Below are 19968 nucleotides of genomic sequence, written 5' to 3' on the forward strand. Positions count from 1 at the left end.
ACATCGTCTCCAGTCTTCTTTGACCATAATAGAATTTATTAAATTATATTATCAGAATTAAATTTATTAAATCATATTATCAAACTGAAAGTTATTAAATTATATTATAAGAATCATACAGTTGAGGGACTCCAGATGTTTGAGAATTCTTCCTATGTGTGAATATTCCCAACAACATTCAGAGGAAGCAGCCATTCTGACTTTATTTAAATACCTTCAAGAAAAGGGAGTTCGTTGTATCTCTAAAAAACACTATCTAAATTTTGGACAAGTTTATTTCTTAGCTAGGGTCTTCTTGTGATTGAAAATCTCTTTCACAGGTTTCACTCACTGATACACACGTTTTATAGACAGTAACTGGATTTCTCACTGGTAGCTATACAGATAATGGGAAATACTATATTGTATATGTCCAAAATCTTCATTTTTCAGGTTAAAACTCCATACTTTCCTTTAACCAGCTCTTGAATGCCTTCCTCTTGGTACATTAGAGCTTGTCAATATCTTTCTTCAAAATTATTCTCCCAATCCAGTGTTATGTTTCAGATCTGCTCTAACCACAGCAGAACAGAAAACGTCTTCAGTTTACCCTTTCATGCATTACAGAATCACCTCTCAGTATCTATGGAAGATTGATTCCAGGGCTCCCTGTCTCCTTTCAGATACCAAAATGTGTAGGTGCTCATGTTCCTTGCTTGTACATAACCTATAGATATCTTCCTGTTCATTTCAAATCATCTCCATACGATTTAAAATAACTAATATAATGAAACAAGCAGCTGAAAGAATCAGATGCAGTTATTTGCACTGAACCAATGGACAGAAGCAGCTGACCCCTGTTGTTGAATTAGGGAAGGCTGAAAGGAGCTGAGGAGAAGGGTGATCCTGTAGGAGGAGCAGCAGTCTCTATTAATCTGGACCCCCGCCATCTCTCAGACACTGTACCACCAAATAGACAGCATACACCAGCTGATATGAGGCCCCCAACACACATACAGCAGAGGACTTCTGGGTCTGTGTTCATTCAGAGATGATGCACCTAACCCTCAAGAGACTGGAGGCCCCAGGGAGTTTAGAGGTCAGGTGGAGTGAGGGATAGGGGCATCCACATGGAGATGGGGGTAGGGTGGGGTGGGGTGGAGGTGTGGTATGTGGTGCAGTTGGAGGGTGGATGGGAATGGGGAATGGAATATGGAGTGTAAAAAATAAAATAAAAATTAAATAAAATTTTAAGAAGTTAAAGATTCAAAAAAGAAATGCTATGTAAACAGTTACTTTACCATATTCTATAGAAAATAATGAAAAATAGTCTGTACAAGTTCAGTACAAATGCATTTTTCTGAGTGTTTTTGATCTGTACTTAGTTATATTCATTGATGGGGAATGCATGAATACAAAATGCAGTCAGTTTCTATTGATTCAATTTAAGATAAGCAAGATTTCTTAGCATTGTTTTTTGTTTGTTTGTTTGTTCAGCTCACAATCAACAAAAAGCCCCAAATGTTGCACATGTGCATCTGTAAAAACCCCATTTCATCCTTTCTGTTTTATTACAGCTGGCTTTGGGGATTCAGCACAAGATGTTTTGTTGTATCCTGTTCGTCTCCATCTTCTTAGAATGGCTTCATTATTTCACTGTATTAAGGCTCCTTTGACTATGACTGCCTTCTAACGTATCAGGTACCCTTCTGAACTTTGAGCTATATGCTGTACACCCAATGAATGTACAATGAACAAACCACTCTCATCTCATCTATTCTTATTCAAATTCCATATTATATTCCACATTATTTGACAATTTATAAATGTTTTGTTGTTTTATAATCATATTATACATGCAAATCTTATCCCTGAAATATTATTTTAAGGCATATCTACACGGAGGAGTAAGGTATATCTTAAACTTATGCTACAGTACCATTTACAGATTAAGCATTCAACAATTACTTGTTGACCTCAGACCTCAAGTTGGGTGTTTATTACAGTAAAACTTCATCAGTTGAGCCAAAATTAATCTTTACCTCACATTTCATTAAGTGCTTTATTTTATATCTGGAAGAAAAGCGATACAATCATTACAAAAACCTTCAAAAATCATTGAGCTACTTAAAGTACAAACAGAAGCCACAGTGCCATCTAGTGAATACCACTAGATTATGTGCACTGCCCACAAGCCCATTTTCAGTCCTGTAATGGGAGGGTATGATTTTTAGAGCTTTATAGAGTAGATATAAACAATATATAACCAGAACATGAAAGATAAAGTCTTATCTTTGCGGCTGTTTTAATTCCTTTTAAATTTTACTTATTTTTATTTTACATGCACTACTGCTTTGCCTGCATGTATGTCTGTGTGAGAGAGTCAGATACCCCAGAAGTGGATTTTCAGATGGTTGTGACCTGCCATGTGGGTAGGTGCTGGGAATTGAACCCAGGTCCTCTAGAAGAGCAGTCAGTGCTATTAACCACTGAACCATCTCTCTAGTCCTGGCTGCTTTAATTTTCACAGCCATCTTCTCATCATAGAGCATTGTCCCTTCCTGTTCAGGTTTTCTTCTTAGTAGATATCACTACTTAATTAGCAACAGATCAAGCAACTCCAGTCTGGCAAAATCTGACCCACGCTCTTTTTCTGCCTAGTTGTTGGTTTTCGATGGCTGAGATAAATCAAAAGACAAACATTTCATGCCGCAAGAGAATCACATGGGATTTAGTAGCCCTAAATAGAAAGGCTTTCTCAGAGCACACTGTGGGTGCTTCTTTACATATTATTTATGTCAGTATCTGATATAAGATCAGAGCTGAGTGTTACATTAGGGACCAGGTGACTTCCACATTCTTAAGTATTTTCTGTGTAGCTCTTTATACAAAAACTGATGACACCTATCTTCAAATTTTTTTGACCCCAAATTGTTCCCATCTAAAGAAATGCAGGGGGGGAAAAGGAAAGAGAGACTGAACAGTGGCAGGCTCAACTTGAGATCCATGCCATGGGTGGGCACCAATCTTTGATATTATTACTGTTGCCTGCAGACAGGAGCCTAGCATGTCTGTCCTCGGAGAGGCTCTACCAGCAGCCAACTGAGACAGATTCAGATACTTATAGACAATCATTAGACTGAGGTCAGGGACCCCTATGGAAGAGTAGGAGGAAGACTGAAGGAGCTGAAGGGGATGGCAACCCCATAGGAAGACCAAGTATATCAACTAACTAGATCCCCTAGGAGCTCCCTGGGACTAAGCCATCAATGTGATCCATGGCCCCCAGTACTTATGTCGCAGTGCTTGTCTGGCCTCAGTGGGAGAAGATGTACCTAATCCTGTAGAGACTTGATGCCCCAAGGAAGGGGAACAGAGGGGACCATGGGAGGTAGGGGTTGGAAGGTAGGGGAGGGAACTAAGAGTGTAGGGGAGCACCCCCTCAGAGACAAAGGGGAGTGAGGATGGGAAGAACTCTTGGAGGGGGACCGGGAAGGGGGGCAACATTTGGAATGTAAATAAAATGATTCAAAAGTAAAATAAAATAGTAAGCATACATTTTTTAAAAAAAATGGTTAGACAATGGCAAGATGGGGATGGCAAAGTACTGATGGCTTTCCCTCCAACCTCTACCTTTTTATATGTCCTACTGCATAGGAATTCATTCTTTACATATGCAAAGTATCCAAACAGTGGCTGCTAGGAAGTCAGAAAGGATGAAATGAGAAATATGCTAAGTAACAAACACAGTTACCATGAACATTTCAAAATAAGCTTTGGCTTCCCTACCTATATGGCATTAAATGACACAGTTGGACATGGAGTGTATGCGATTAAGACATACTGGTTTCCTGATTGCCTATTTTCTCCTTTGTGCTAACAACATTTGAACTCCAATTACAGGTTTAGTTCTGCACTGACTCTAGAACTGAGCCTGTCATTAGTCAGATATATAAGTGCTGCTTCAGGCTGGGTATGTGCTTCAGTGACAGGCCATTTTCCTAGTATGTGTATAGCTCTGAGCTCAAACTCCAGCACCACACAAAAATTTCAGTTTCTTGCAGAGCAAGATTGAACCTCATCAACTTGAGTATTGCTCTTCTGGTCATTGTCTTTTCAGATGGCTCTACGGCCTTGAGCATCAGGTTGGGAGTGCTGGGGCACCTAGCCTCATATACTGAGCAGCTGCCAGAATGTCAGCTTCCAGTATGAAGACAGCTATGGGTGAGCGTATTCATTCTATTGGTTCTGTTTTTCTAGAGAACCCTGATAATACATAGACCTTCAAAGAAAACCTACAAAATCATTCATATAATCTGCCCTAAAGCTGTCAGTAAAACTTGAAAGGCAACAAAACCCTTCATGTTCAATTGAGTGCATATGTGTCCTTCTCATTTTTTTTTGTTCATCTAAGTACCAATACCCCACATTATGTGCACACTGTATGATGTTCAAAGGATAAAAGATGTCTCATATGCTATTAGAAATATGGATGGCCCCATCATTCATAAAATCTTTTTATCATTTAGCTTCTATATTTTTTCCTAATGAAGATTCATACACTGATCTTTTCTTGAGTGGTTATAAAGGATAATACTTCATGCAAGTCAGTATCTACTGTCAATGGATACCTAATAAAAATTTAGACCATACTGGGTTAGTCTATTTTAAAGGACTATATAGCAGAGTTAGCAGCAAATAGCCTTTCAGAATATGGTAGAAGATAAAATGGTAAGGATAGAAAGTAAAAGAAATCAATAGTTTCCCAAATACTCTCTCCTTTGGGAAGCTCTGCTTTGTTTGCAAGACACACATCAAGAAGATGTCAATTTGACCTTGTTCAAATCCTGAGGCACTCACTCTCAGCCACCCTAAGTAGCTTTGAGATCAGAGTGATGCATTCACCTAAGTGCCACAGCAAAGAACATTGTCTGCCTCTGAAAATAGAATAAGTAAATGAAAGCACCTTATCAAGTTGTTTCAAAGATAAGTAACAGGAAACCATGTTCCTCTTCAGCTTGATCAAATCCAGATCTGCTTTATCACACTCATACAACTTCAGAGAATAACTGTACCAGTGTAGGGCATCAGCATATTTTTGGACCTAAAGTTAAAAAAAACAACAAAATCATAGATTTTTCCAAAATTCACTTTAAATTTTCCCAACTACTCTCTAGGGGCAAACAATTTGTTACAGATTCTACTTTTTAGACAACAAAAACAATACCTACTTACTTGAATCCTAAGTGTTTAAGTCTCTTTTTTTTTGTTTCATACACATTGCAAAGTTCAGAAGCTAGAGTTGAACTTCAGTGACAGAGTAGATGTCTAGCATACACAGGGCCCTGGGTTCAGTCCCCAGTATTGAAAGTATAAAAGTTACTTATTTCACTTAAAGGATGAAGAGTCTAAAAAGTGGTACACAAACTCTAGAAAAGCCTCTTTAAAAAGCTATCTTAAAGAACAATGATAAAAATCTTAAAGGCAGCATACATAAATCACCATGCTAATGGAGATACCTTCATTTTTCTGTATAACATTTTAACTTTATCCTTTTAGATATGTAAATTGTAGTTATGACAGCTTATATACAATTTCACATTTTATTCTTTCCATTAATCTTATGTACATATTTATCTACATCATTATAGTTTTCAATGACTACTTTTAAAGGAAAATTTTAGTCGAATTAATGCAGTATTTTCTAGGTTTCACAATTTGGTGTATTTCCAGAGTTTTCACCATTAAAATTAATGTAATTGTATTCTTGTAAAAAAATGTGTTACTGTCAGTTTTTCAATTATAAGAAACTATTAGTAGCAATCTAATAGAAATAGCCTGGTTTATTATTTAAGTCTAAGACAGATTATTTATAAATACTACATAAGGTAAATGAGTCTCCTGTACCCTGTTGAGGCTTCCTGTCTTTTAAGTAATGACTGCAGTCATTACAACTTCAAAGGAATGAAATGCCCTTTTAAAATAGATACAGCTCTGCTAGGAAGGTAAAACTTTGGCTTTGACTATTTGAACCTAAGATTATATCCTTCAGAACTGAATGTAAAATGGGAGAGGAGAAACAGAATCAAAAGGAGATGATTCAGAAGAAACTTTTTACTTTCTCAGTACAGAAATAAAGAAGGCCAGAGAGAGGGAGAGGGAGAGGGAGAGGGAGAGGGAGAGGGAGAGAGAGAGAGAGAGAGAGAGAGAGAGAGAGAGAGAGAGAGAGAGAGAGAGAGAGACAAGAGTGATAGTTTGAACTATAAGCCATGTATATGTCTCTATATGCTTCTCCTTTTTTGTCTTGAATCTAATTTCTTGTTTCCTACTTTTTTCTTTGATCTTCAAATCCTTTCCCTTCATCTTTAACCAATCTACAAAATCTATCCCAACATATTTTGCAACATTGTACTTGAACACTGGGACCTCATGCTTGCCAAGTAATATAGATTTTTGGTCTGGCCTCTTCAATTCAACTTAAATAGTTTCAAGATTAGTCCTCATTGCTGCACATATCAATAATTCCTTTACTGCGAAGTAATATTTCATTATATGGACATACCACAGATTGCTTATACACTCACTTATTGATGGACATTTGGGTCCATTTTCAAATATTACAAATAGTGCGAGAGTGCTTTTCTGTCAATTTAACACAGGTTAGAGTAATTCTGGAAGACAGAAATGGAGAAAATGCTTTCATTTGATTGGCCTGTGGGCAAGCATGTGATGCATTTTCCTGATTGAGGATTGATGTGGGTGGGACCATTCTATGGATGGTGCTGCCAACCCTGGATGGATGGTCATGAATGGCATAAGGTTGAACAAACCATGAGGGATAAGCCATTAAGCAGTACTCCTCCATGGCCTTGGCATCAATTCATACCCCCGGGTTCCTGCCTTCAATTCCTGCCACAACTTCCCCAGATGACAGGCTCTAAGCGACAGTATGAAAAGTAAAATAAACCTTCTCATGCTGTCTTAGCACAGCAATAGGAACCCTAACTAAGACACAAAGATGGGTAACTTCTGTGTTACACATGGATCTTTACTTTTCTCGTGAGTACATACATGGAGTTAGAATGAATTGTATGAAAGGGTGAATATTTAACAAAATTTCCAAACTACTTCCTAAACGGTTTGGATTATTTCATAGCCCAACCATAAAGGTTTCAGTTCCTTAATATTCCTAATATTTGGTGTATTTATTTTTTTAAAAAATTGCTAATTCTAAGTAGTATCTCCTTAAGATTTTAATTTGTGCTTCCCTGACAACTCGAAAATCATCTTTTTCATCAGTTATTGTATTGGAAAATATTTTTGTGTAATTTATGTTCATATCATTTAGTGTCCATTTTCAATGGTTTTGACAATTGCTCCAGTAACATTAGGGGTTTTTTTGTTTTTGTTTGTTTGTTTGTTTGTTTGTTTGTTTGTTTTTGAGACAGGGTTTCTCTGTATAGCCCTGGCTGTCCTGGAACTCATTCTGTAGACCAGGCTGGCCTCGAACCCAGAAATCCGCCTGCCTCTGCCTCCCAAGTGCTGGGATTAAAGGCGTGCGCCACCACGCCCGGCCAGTAACATTAGTTTTAAAGACTACTTTAAAGAATTACTTCTATATGTGGTAAAAACAAAACAGTTAAACTTTTGTGTAGAATTCATTTGGGGTTCTTTATTTCTACTGATCTATGTCTTTGCCTTTGACTTTAACACAGTCTATAGAGAAATGCTGTGGCTATATGACAAGCCTTGAAGTTGGTTTTAATGAGTTTTAGATTAATATTACTTCTCTAAAGAGTTTTCCTTGTCACCTACTTGAACCTTTAAGGCAGGGGAAGGTGGGATGAGATAGGGGGTTTCCGGAGGGGAGATCTGGAAAGGGGATAATACTTGAAATGTAAATAAAGAAAATGTCCAGGAGCTGGAGAGGTGACTCAGTGGTTAAGAGCACTGACTGCTCTTCCAGGGGTCCAGAGTTCAATTCCCAACAACCACATGGTGGCTCACAGCCATATGTAATGGGGTCTGATGCCCTCTTCTGGTGTGTCTGAAGACAGCAATGGTATACTCATATAAATAAAAATTCTTTTTAAAAAATCCAATAAAAGAAAAACAACAACAACAAAAATATAAACGTGGGTATGGGGCTTTTTAAAATCTAACTTGACAGTATCTACATTTTCACTGGATTAGTATGATTATTTCATTTAATATTATTTTTAATGTGCTTACATTTAAATCTATTATCTTGATATTTGTTTTTCTCTTTGAGAGAATCCCTATTATCTAGTCTAGACTGGTATAAAACTTGTGATCTCTCTGCCTCAGCTTCCTGACTGCTAGGATAACAGGCATACATGACCCCTTGCCCAGTCTCTTGCCATTTGCTTTCTTTTTGTTCCATCTAACTTTAAAATAGAGACTTTAACATTTTCATGTGTATGTGGGTTCTGTCTGCAAGTATATATGTGTACCACATGCATATCTGGTATTCACGGTGCCAGAAATGGACATTAGATTGCCTGTGAGCCACAATGTGGGTGGTTGGATCTGAGCCCAGGTCCTCTGCAAGAAGAGCAAATGTTTTTTAACCACTGAGCCATTTTCTCCAGTCTCTGTATCATCTAATGTTTATTCCCTATTTTCCTCTTTTCTTTTGGATTATATGAATACTTTTAGGATTTGTTTTTTATTCTTTTATTGACATATGAGTTAGAATGTTGTTTTACTGTGTTTGGGTATATTGTATTAATGTTTAAATTATCAATGTCTATCTTCAATTATATGGTATAAGAACTGTATACCATTAACATCATATATATGTATATTGTATATTGTATATATATATACATACACACACACAGTATAAGAACTTTATAACAAATTCTATTCTATTTCTCTCCTCTTGGCCTATGTATGTGTATATAATGTACACTTTGATACATGATACTTTTATATATACTATAAACCCCATAAAAATCTTATTTTGTTTAAACAGCCATCTTTTATTTATTTCTATTTGTATGTGAGTGTTCATGTGAGCTAGTATGTACATGTATACATGTATGTATATATGTGTAGGTCAGTGTCATTCCTTGGGAACTGTCTAGGTTTTTCTGTGAGACAGGATTTCTCCGTAGGACAGGTACTCTCAGATTAAGCTATAATGGCTGGCAGAGAGCCCTACGAATCCTCCTGTGTTATCTGCCCACCAATTACAGACCTTACTTTTTCTTTAATTGGCATAGGTCCTCGTGCTTACATTTATTATAATTATCAATTGAGCTACAGTTCTACCCCTAAAGAAATATTTATGAGAGGAAAATATCTTATATGTTTATTTATGTATTTATCATTTCTGGTATTCTTTTGTATAGATCTGTCATTTCTAGATAGTTATCAGTGTCCTGCTTGAAAGACTTATTCATAATGTGCCTCTGTGCTTGAGTTATCTTAGCTTTTGAATATTTTAAAGTCTTTATTTGGGTTACTTTTAATCATGATAAAATGGATAACATAAAATTTATCATTATAACTTTTTAAAAGAGAGAAACATGATTTTCTTATATATCCTTAGGGTGAAATGTCTACTTTTCCTCCACACAGGAAATCCGTATCTTAACTATTTTTTAACTATTCAGGTCACTAGTGTCATATATATTCACCATATTATAGAGCCAATCTTCAAAACTTAGCCATCTTTTAAAATGGGAAAATCTGAGGGCTGTAGGTATAATGCAATAGTAGAGTCCATGCCTAGCATGTACAAGGCCCAAGTTCAATAGCCAGCAAAAAATAAAATAAAATAAAACTCTAGACTCATTCTCCACATTTCTACCTCATCCCAAACCCCTGGCAACTACCACTGTAGGCCACATCTCTATGAATGTGATTACTCTACATAACTCATATAAGTGGAACTGAATACTATTTCCTTGACTAGCTTACTTCACTTAGCATAATACTCTCCATTCACTCACACTGTAATATGCATCACTTAAGCAAACAAAGAGCAAACAAAAACATAGTAATAATACTTTCATAGTCTCTATATTTAGATAGCATCTATAAATTATATATTCACAGTGCTTAAGTAGTGCTGAGTATAGAATCTAGGGTCTCACACAGGCTACACAAGTGCTTCCACTGAGCTGCACTTGCCAGATCCTGCTCTCTCTGATTTTTATAGTGAACAGTGTTTCATTTGGTGCAAAGGAGAAAGAATACAATGAGTGAAAACAGGTTATTCACAAACCTTAACACTTCTGGAAGCTCTTCCCCACAGAATGTTGTGTAACCAATTTACTAAATCTCTTGTCAGTCGACCTCTTGTTTGGTAACCTGAAAAAAAAAAAAAAAACAAGCTATAAAAAGAACCTAGATCCGTTGCATTAAACAGAATGTTAACTGTATACACTCTAGACTTAATAGCTGTACTTAATCTTTAAGTAACGTCTATAAAACAATCATATTAGACAGGTTTTCCCCTTCAATCTGGTTTCCCATCATGACTGGTTATATAATCTAATCAGCGTTTGCTAGAATCGCTGGAAGTCTCCCACCAGCCTCTGATACATTCCCAGCCTAGTCTCTTCTTAACTTACTTTTCATGTTCTAAATTAGATCATCATCTGGTGCCCTAATAAGGTTATTGTGAATGAGCAGACAGCAATGTCAGAAATCATTAATAAGAACTGCTCATACTATTATGTACTAAAAAGATCAGATCAAGCTCGCAAGAAAGGCCAATTATACCTTAAAGCTTTTAAAAAATACTTTAAGACCACACTTACAGATAAACTTTATTCGTTTAAATTGTAACGTGTGCCTGATTATTTCTGGTCTAGACATTTACAAGATACAAATATATTAGCACCTTAAGGTAAAGTTTAAACTGCAATAGAATTCTATACCCCTTTCTCATCTGCCCTTTTGGCACAAACCCTCAATTTTCGCAAATGTCTTCATTAGAACACCAATAGTCCCTGACTCATCAATGGAGTCAGCACATGTGGCTTAAAAATACTTATGTAAGAGTAACCAATTACTTAACGTCTCCTTAAAAGTTTATAATACCTTGATTATATGAATAAAACTCTGTCTAACCTCCTTGTCTGACATCAATGGGAGGGGAGACTCTTGGTCCTGTGGAGATTTGATGCCCCAGCATAGTGGGTTGAAGGAGGGATGCAGCAGGAGTGGGTGAGTGGGTGGAGGAGCACACTTAATAGAGGCAAAGGGGAGGAAGGAGAGGGAGGTTGTAGAATGGATGGCTTGTGGAAGGGTAACCAGGAAGTGTGATATCATTTGAGATGTAAACGAATGGGATGATTAATAAAAAATAAACAAATGAATTATTCTGTAAAGTCAACTTTTTAGTTAGCTAACAATTTTCTGCCCTTCAAAAAGGAAGTCGAGGACTAGGAAAATAGCTCAGTCTGTAAAGTGCTCGCTATGTAAACATGAGGATCAGAGTTTAATTTCCAGAATTCATATAAAATGTCAGGTGTGGTGGCACTTGATTGTTATGCTAGTGCTAGAGAGGGGGAGAAAGTGGAGAGGCCTGGGACTCACAGGCAGCCCAATCTAGTTTACTCACTTTACTCCTAGCTAGTGAGAGTTCCTGTCTCAAAAGGCAAGGTTGAGAGAGTCTCAGGAAAGATAACTTGAGCTTGCACTCTGGACCTATGCACATGCTTGCGCCTTTGCACACATGTGTACTTCATGTGTGTATATACACATAAGCATAACAGATAAACAAATGTCTAACTTCCTAAGTTCTATTACTTAAAATGTAACCTTTCATGGCCATTGAAGATCAACATTACCAAACAATTGCATTTTATTGCACTGGACAAAACACTTGTAATTTCAGTTAGTTGAGAGGCTGAGGAGGCAGTCACATGAGGATAGATTGAGCAACACAACAAGAAGCTGTTTCTGAAATATATAACTTGTCTAGAGCTGAAGAGATAGCCCAGTTGGTAAAGTGCTCAGCTGGTTTTGCCAGGCAAGCCTGAGGATCTGAGTTTAGACTCCACTCACATAAAAAGCCAGGTGTAGTAGCATGCACTTGTAATGTGCATGCACTGGGGAGCTAGAGAAAGAGGATCCTTGGAGTTTAGGAGTGTAATTGAACTAGCAAACCCAGGTCCTAGTGAGCCAGTCTAGCTGAATTATAAGTCCCAGGCCCCAGTGAGATCTTATCTCAAATCATAAGGAGCTTTTGAAGAATGACACCTGAGGTCATACTCTAGCCTCCAACACACACAGACAGTGAAAGAGATTTTCCCTTATATCTATCTACCTATATATTGTTTCCTAATTCTTTTATTTCTGTATCTACATAGTATTTTCAAAGAATAACCTGGAAACAAGAAAAATTGCAGCTTTTCCTGTCATATAGTCAGGTTAGCTATATATTTTCTTATGAATCTTTTCTATTTGTATTATGATATCATTAAAATGTCAAGGACCAGAAAACCGGATAACCAAGATTATCAAAAAGAGATTCAAAAAGTAAATGAATTCTTAATGAAAATCTTGAGAATGAAAATGTGGGTGTCATTAGAAAAATATAGTTCATAGGAAATAGAATTCAAAAAGCTCTTAATATTGCATGATTTCCTTTTGGGAACTATTAATGTCTGTTTTTATGAAAATATGATGCACACAATACATATTTAAGCAATGCAGTACAATATCATAGAAGCAACACACTGCCTTAAATGCCACCATTCAGAACAAATCTCCCTCTTAACATTTAGTGACTATCACTTCAGATGAGGTCAGGCAGAGAATTTTCCAAGACAGTGCTTATATTATCTGCACACTGTAAGTTATGGAGGCTGTGCAGTGAGTGGAGGATTAGGGCAATGCTGAGAAGAGGTGGTTCTACTTCTCTGCTTTAACTACCAAAAATCAAATCTGTTTTGTCTAGGGGGAGTTTATGTAAGACTGCATCACAAACTAATACTGCCACTAAACAGCTTTAAAAGCAGGAATTTGTTTCACAACTTTCACTTTACAGTTGAAAAAGCCAACATCCAAAGGTACTGACTTGCCCCAAGGCACACAGCTAGCCTGAAGTCAAATCAGAAATATGAACTTGGGGTTTATAAACCTCACAATTTTCGGCTGCAGGCGGGCTTTAAGCTCAGAGGTTTATCTGTATTTTGAAGGTGTTTTGTCATTTGTGCTTAGTTGTTCATTAGAGCACACCAACGTTTCAACTTCTAGATGGTCACAGCGTTGCTGAAAACCTTTAAGGAGAGATGGGAGAACCTGTTGGCCTGCGACTTTTGCTATTGTTCTGACATGTATCTTAAAATAATAGGTAAATTAACAACTTTCAGAAAATGCAGACTCTTACTGACCTTTAAGGACTTCTTTAATCTTCTCTTCAGCAATCACGTCTTGATCCTTTTGTAAAAGCATGTCAATGTAGAACAACAGAATTCTCTTCCTATCTTCTGGCAATTTAAAATGGTCAGAGATGATTCTCAGAAAGCAAAACCCAACAGACTCTCTGCACAGAAAGATATAATTTTAAGCAGTGTAAGTAGAACTTGGTTTTGACCAATGGGATTAAAATAATTTCAATGTGAGCCAAAACAAACTTAGGTAATGCATCAGATGCCTATTTGTCAGTGATTCATCATTTCACTATAGTAATACTGCACTCATTGTCAGTAATACATCATTTCATTATAGTAACACTGTACTCGATTTTTGCATGAGAGAGAGAGAGAGAGAGAGAGAGAGAGAGAGAGAGAGAGAGAGAGAGAGAGAGAGAATATGCATCCATGACAGGGAATGCATGTGGAGGTCAGAGAAGAAATTATGGGAGTAGTTTCTCTCTTTCTACCATTTAGGTCCCAGAACCGAAGCTCAGGTTCTCATGCTAGGCACAATTACCTGTTGAGACATATTGCCAGCTCAACATTTTCTTATTATTTTGTTTGTTCATTTGTCTTTGCAAGACAAGGTCTCACTCTCTGTAGCTAAAGCTTGCCCTGAACTTACTATGTAGCCAAGGCTAGTTGTAAATTCACAGGAATCCTTCTATCTTGACTTCCCAAGTTCTGGGAATACATGAGCCACTATGCCTGGCTTTCAATATTATTAAATGTCAATGCACTCAACATATTTGAAGTATTTAATGAAATACCCAGTTGAAATACTAACAGCTTTTTTTAAAAGACAGTAACTATTCATACAGCATTTCAAAGACTGATATAATCACAACAATCTTGAAAACGAAGAACAGAGGTGAAGAACCATGCTCCCTAATATCAAACTTATTACAAAGATAACGTACCCAAACTGTATGGGACCAGCATAAATACATATAGACCAATAAAATTGAAGAGAGGACACACAAATAAACTTTGGCATATATGGCCAAATGATTTTTTTATGAAGGTGCTAGAACCATTTTATGATGAAAAAAGTCTTTCAACAAATGATGATGGGGAAAAAAATAAGATTTTTTACTCTCAAAATAAACTGAACTTTTCCATTGTATCATGTACTAAAATTAAGCAGAAATAATGTAAGACATAAATGTTAATTAGAATTTCTCTGGTTGCACAATCAATTACAAGAAGCTAAATAAGTGTATGTATGTATGTATGTATGTGTATATATATATATATATATATATAATAAATTTTAAATAAGTAAAATCAGTGAAATTTTAGGATACAAAACTATCATACAAAACTCAATATTTCTTTATAACACAATAAAATATCCTGCAAGTGAAATAAATGTATTTCCCTTTTACTAAAGCATTATGTGAAATACTTAAGAATAAATTCAAAACTACCACACACCAGTCAGAATGGCTAAGATGAAAAACTCAGGTGACAGCAGATGCTGGTGAGGATGTGGAGAAAGAGGAACACTCCTCCACTGCTGGTGGGATTGCAAGCTTGTACAACCACTCTGGAAGTCAGTCTGGAGGTTCCTCAGAAAATTAGACTAGTACAACAGGAAGATCCAGCAATACCACTCCTGGCCATGTACCCAGAAGATGTTCCAACTGGTAATAAGGACACATGCTCCACTATGTTCATAGCAGCCTTATTTATAATAGCCAGAAGCTGGAAACAACAACAGAGGAATGTCCCTCAACAGAGGAATGGATACAGAAAATGTGGTACATTTACACAATGGAGTACTACTCAGCTATGAAAAACAATAACTTCATGAAATTCACAGGCAAATGGATGGAACTTGAAAATATTATCCTGAGTGAGGTAATCCAGTCACAAAAGAACAAACTCGGTATGTACTGTCTGACATGAGGATATTAGCCAAAGAGTTTGGAATGCCCAAGATTCAATTCACAGACCATATGAAGTCCAAGAAGAAGGAAGACCAAAGTATGGATGCTTCAGTGCTTCTTAGAAGGGGCAACAAAATACTCATGGGAGCAAATATGGAGACAAAGTGTGGAACAGAGACTGAAGGAAAGGCCAACCAGAGATTGTCCCACCTGGGGATCCATCCCATATACAGCCACCAAACCCAGACACTATTGTGGATGCCAAGAAGTGCTTGATGACAGGAGTCTGATATGGCTGTCTCCTGAGAGGCTCTGCCAGAGCCTGACAAACACAGAAACAGAGGTGGATGCTTGCAGCCAATCATTGGGCTAAGCGCGGGGTCCCCGATGGAGGAGTTGGAAAGGAGACTAAGAGAGCTGAGGGGATTTGCAGCCCAATGGGGGGAGCAACAGTGTCAACTGGCCAGGCCCCCCAGAGCTCACAGGGACTGGGCCACCAACCAAAGAGTACACATGGAGGGACTCATGGCTTTGGTCGCATATGTGGCAGAGGATGGCCTTGTTGGACATCAGTGGAAGGAGAGGCCCTTGGGCCTGAGGGTGTTCAACGCCCCAGTATAGGGGAATGCCAGGGTAAAAAGATGGGAGTGGGTAGGTAGGATGGAGGGAGCACCCTCATAGAGGCAGGGGGAGGGAGGATGGGATGGGGATTTCCAAAGGGGAGACCTGGAAAGGGTAAAACATTTAAAACGTAAATAAAGAAAATAACCAATTAAAAACATATAAATAAATAAAAGAATAAATCTAACTAAGATGACTAACTATAAATGATATAAATGGAAAAATATATTATCCTCGTGGATCAGAAGATTAAATGGTACAAAGATATTTATGCTTACTCACTAAAATCTACAGATTGAGAGCAATCTCTATCAAAATGTTATTATCATTATTCATAGAAGTAGAAGCAGCTATAATAAAATCTTATGAGCTAAAAATGGACCTAAGTGACCAACAAAAATTATAAAAATGAAAAGCAAGGGCTAAAAAGACAGCTCAGAAGTTAAGAGATTCATTCTCTTCCAGACGATCCAAATGATCCAAACTTGGTTCTCAGCACTCAAGTTAGGAGGCTCCCAACTCCCTGTAACTCCAGCCTCAGGGAACTGGGTGCCACCTTCTGGCTTTTGGTGGCATCTGCATACTTGTAGCATACATTCACCCAGACATCCATACACATAAAATAAAAATAAATCTTAAAAACGAAGTTAGAGGATTCATACTTCCTGATTTCAGATTACACTACAAAGGTATAGTATAGTATGATACAGAAAAATAAGCAAGATTGAAAGGCAAGGAAAAACCTCATTCTTTTCAGTAAGAGTACCCATAAAACAGCATAAAAATATTGTCTCTTTAAAAAAGGCTGTTGGGAAAATGGATATTTACACTCAAAATCATGAAACTGTACCTTTATCCTACAATATTCACAAAAATCAATGCAATATGTATTAAAGACTTAAGCACAATATCTGAAACCATAAAACACCTAAAAGAAATGAAACAAGGAACAATCTCTTTTACATTGATCTTGGCAACGACCCTGGTCAGGGAGCTGGTGGAAGGACTGGAGGAGCAGAGGGGGGATTTCAATCCCATTGGAAGAACACTTTTGGCTGGATGGACCACCCAGTGCTCCCAGTGACTAGACCACCAAGCAAGGAGTGTACAGGGCAGTAGCAGAAGATGGCTTTGTCTGACATCAATGGGAGGGGAGGCCCTTGGTCTTGTGAAGGTTTGATGCCCCAGAATTAGGGGATGCTGGAGCAGTGGGGCAGAAGAGGGTGAGTTGGTGGAGGAGCACCCTCATTGAGGCAAAGGGGAGGGAGAAAGGGCGGATGTGGGAGGGAAGGTTTGTGGAGGGGTAGCTGAGAAGTGGGATATCAGTTGAGATCTAAATGAATGGAATGATTAATTAAAAAAAGAAACAATAGACAAAAATAAACCAAACTAACCAAGTAAGACTATATAAATCTAAAATATTTCTATAAAGCAAAGGAAATATTAAGTAAAATGAAAAGGAAATACACAACGTAAGAGGAAATGTTTCATATCACAGTCCAATCTGAGGTTGCTATCTAAAATTTACACAATTTATAAAACTAACCTGAGGGGTTGGCAGAGACAGGAGGATCTTTTAGAAGTTCTGCTGGCCACTCACTGAGTCTAGCTGAAACAACCAGCCCCAGAGTAAGTGAGTGACCACGTCTTAAGACAAAACAATGGAGAGTAATAGAGGATGACACCTCTGTCTATGCTAGCTAGCCACTTGGGGAGGTAGGGAAAGAATGAGGTACTCCTGGGTAACCAGCTTTGGCTTCACATAAGATCGGAATTTCCAACAGTTTCTGAGATAGCCCTAAACAGATTGCTGATGGTTTTAATTCTGACTCAGTGCTGATGATTGTAAAATGAAAATATGGGTCAATTCTGAAAAATACCAAGGATACACTACATCATACTGTATCAAATATTCAGCCAGGAATTAGTTATTTAGAAAGAAAGAATTACATCCATCTCACTATTATTTACCTCAAGAAAATAACAGAATAAGTATGAAGCTAAATCCACTGCAGAGACAGAGACTAGGAAAATATATTGTCAGTGCTTAGAAACCTTGAAAGATTTCTGTAATTAAAAGCAAATGTAATTAGGCTGATAAAAAAAATCAAGGATGAGAATATCAAAACCAAAAAGGGACAAAAGAGAATAAATAGTTGAATAATTAGCTCACTCAACCAAAAATAAATAGCCTAGGAAAATCTATTAAGTCAGAAATTAATGGGACATAGGAACAATTGATTATGGTTATAGAAGAACTGCAAACATTAATTCCATTTTCCATTGTGTGACAAGCCATCGAGACTGCTTATAGTTAAACTCAGGTTTTTCTGTCAAACAAATTTTTTTCTTAAAATTTTCTTTATATATATATATTATTATTAGGTATTTTCCTCATTTACATTTCCAATGCTATCCCAAAAGTCCCCCATACCCTCACCCCCCACTCCCCCACCCACCCACTCCCACTTTTTGGCTCTGGCATTCCCCTGTACTGGGGCATATAAAGTTTGCGTGTCCAATGGGCCTCTCTTTCCAGTGATGGCCGACTAGGCCATCTTCTGATTCATATGCAGCTAGAGTCAAGAGTTCCGGGGTACTGGTTAGTTCATCATGTTGTTCCAACTATAGGGTTGCATATCCCTTTAGCTCCTTGGGTACTTTCTCTAGCTCCTCCATTNTGATCCATCCAATAGCTGACTGTGAGCATCCACTTCTGTGTTTGCTAGGCCCCGGCATCGTCTCACAAGAGACAGCTATATCTGGGTCCTTTCAGCAAACTTTTGCTAGTGTATGCAATGGTGTCAGCGTTTGGAGGCTGATTATGGGATGGATCCCTGGACAAATTTTTAAGCAATATAAGGGCTCCGATTCAGCTTATATAAGAAGCGGGATGCAGACTTGGGGGAAAGAATAAGAAAGAAGGAAATCAGCACAGTGAAAATCCCTCTAATTCCCACATCAAAGTGGGGATGGGACTAGTATGTCTAGCCCACTGCAATAGCTACTTTCTAAATATATTTTCCCTGAGAATTGTGCTCCTTAGTATTCACATCCTGCTAAGGTATTTTCTCCTTGAATCTGGACTGCATTTGTGGCTTTTTATTACAAGCATATTTCTTTTAATTTTTATTTATTTACATTCCAGTCATTGTGCCCCACCCCCTCAGTCTCCTCTCCCACAGTTCCTCATCCCATTCCTCCTCCTCTTGCTTCCAGGTGCTCTCCCCACTACCAGATCTCCCCCTTCCCTGGGGGCCTCAAGACTCTCTAGGACTAAGCACATCTCTTCCCACTGAGGCCTGATCAGGCAGACCTCTGCTATATTTGTGCCACCAGCCCCTGTAAGCTCCTGGTTGGTGGCTCAGTCTCTGAGAGCTCCCTGGGGTCTGGGTAGGTTGAGACTGCATATTTTAATTTTACAAAGTAAAAGGTTTCATTATGACATTTTCAGACATTCATATACTATGATCATATTTATCACATTATTAACCCTCACTAAGGCCCGTCCCACCCTCATAAATAATAGTCCTCTTCTATTTTTATGTCTTTTTCTTTCTTTAATAGCTACACCTAGAGAAAACATATGTTGTCTTTGATTCCTAGAGAAAACATATGTTGTCTTTGATTCTGGGATATTTTGCTTAAGAGGCACTCTGTAGTTGTAACTATTTTCTTTAAAATGCCATAATTTTTGGTTTTCTTAGACCTAAGTAAGATTCATTCTATATATTTAACACACTTCTTTATCAATTCATCTACTGACCAATACCTATACTGAGTCCAAAACTCAGCAATTGTGAATAGTGCTATAATAAATATGGGTATGCAGGTATTTCTATTATAAGTGTACTTATTCTTGAGGCCTCTCCATACGAATTCCCACAGTGGCAGCATTTTAAGAGTTCCTTTTCCAAAGGGTCAATTTTCTCTGAGAATATGATAACTATTCTTCTCCTGTCGAAAGCCACACATACAAGATTATATATGCATCATGGGGATACAAAAAGGACTCAAACTTGGGTGGGAAGGGAAGGGGCTGGATATAGAAAGGATTGGTTAAAGAAAGGTGGTCA

General features: G+C 37.6%; 1 protein-coding gene across 2 annotated transcripts in view; it reads right to left on the reverse strand.

Annotated features, from left to right (window-relative positions):
• Tex11 (testis expressed 11) overlaps window positions 1–19968 on the reverse strand; it is a 202376-nt gene that overhangs the window by 92253 nt on the left and 90155 nt on the right. For both annotated transcript variants that reach the window (XM_021153053.1, XM_021153052.1), the window contains exons 14-16: window positions 13356–13507; window positions 10235–10320; window positions 4946–5083 (exon numbers count right to left, since the gene is read on the reverse strand). In XM_021153053.1, coding sequence (XP_021008712.1) covers window positions 4946–5083; window positions 10235–10320; window positions 13356–13507 — 376 coding nt within the window. The remainder of the gene's footprint in view (window positions 1–4945; window positions 5084–10234; window positions 10321–13355; window positions 13508–19968) is intronic.

Source organism: Mus caroli, chromosome X, assembly GCF_900094665.2.
Source record: "Mus caroli chromosome X, CAROLI_EIJ_v1.1, whole genome shotgun sequence".
NCBI lineage: Eukaryota > Metazoa > Chordata > Mammalia > Rodentia > Muridae > Mus > Mus caroli.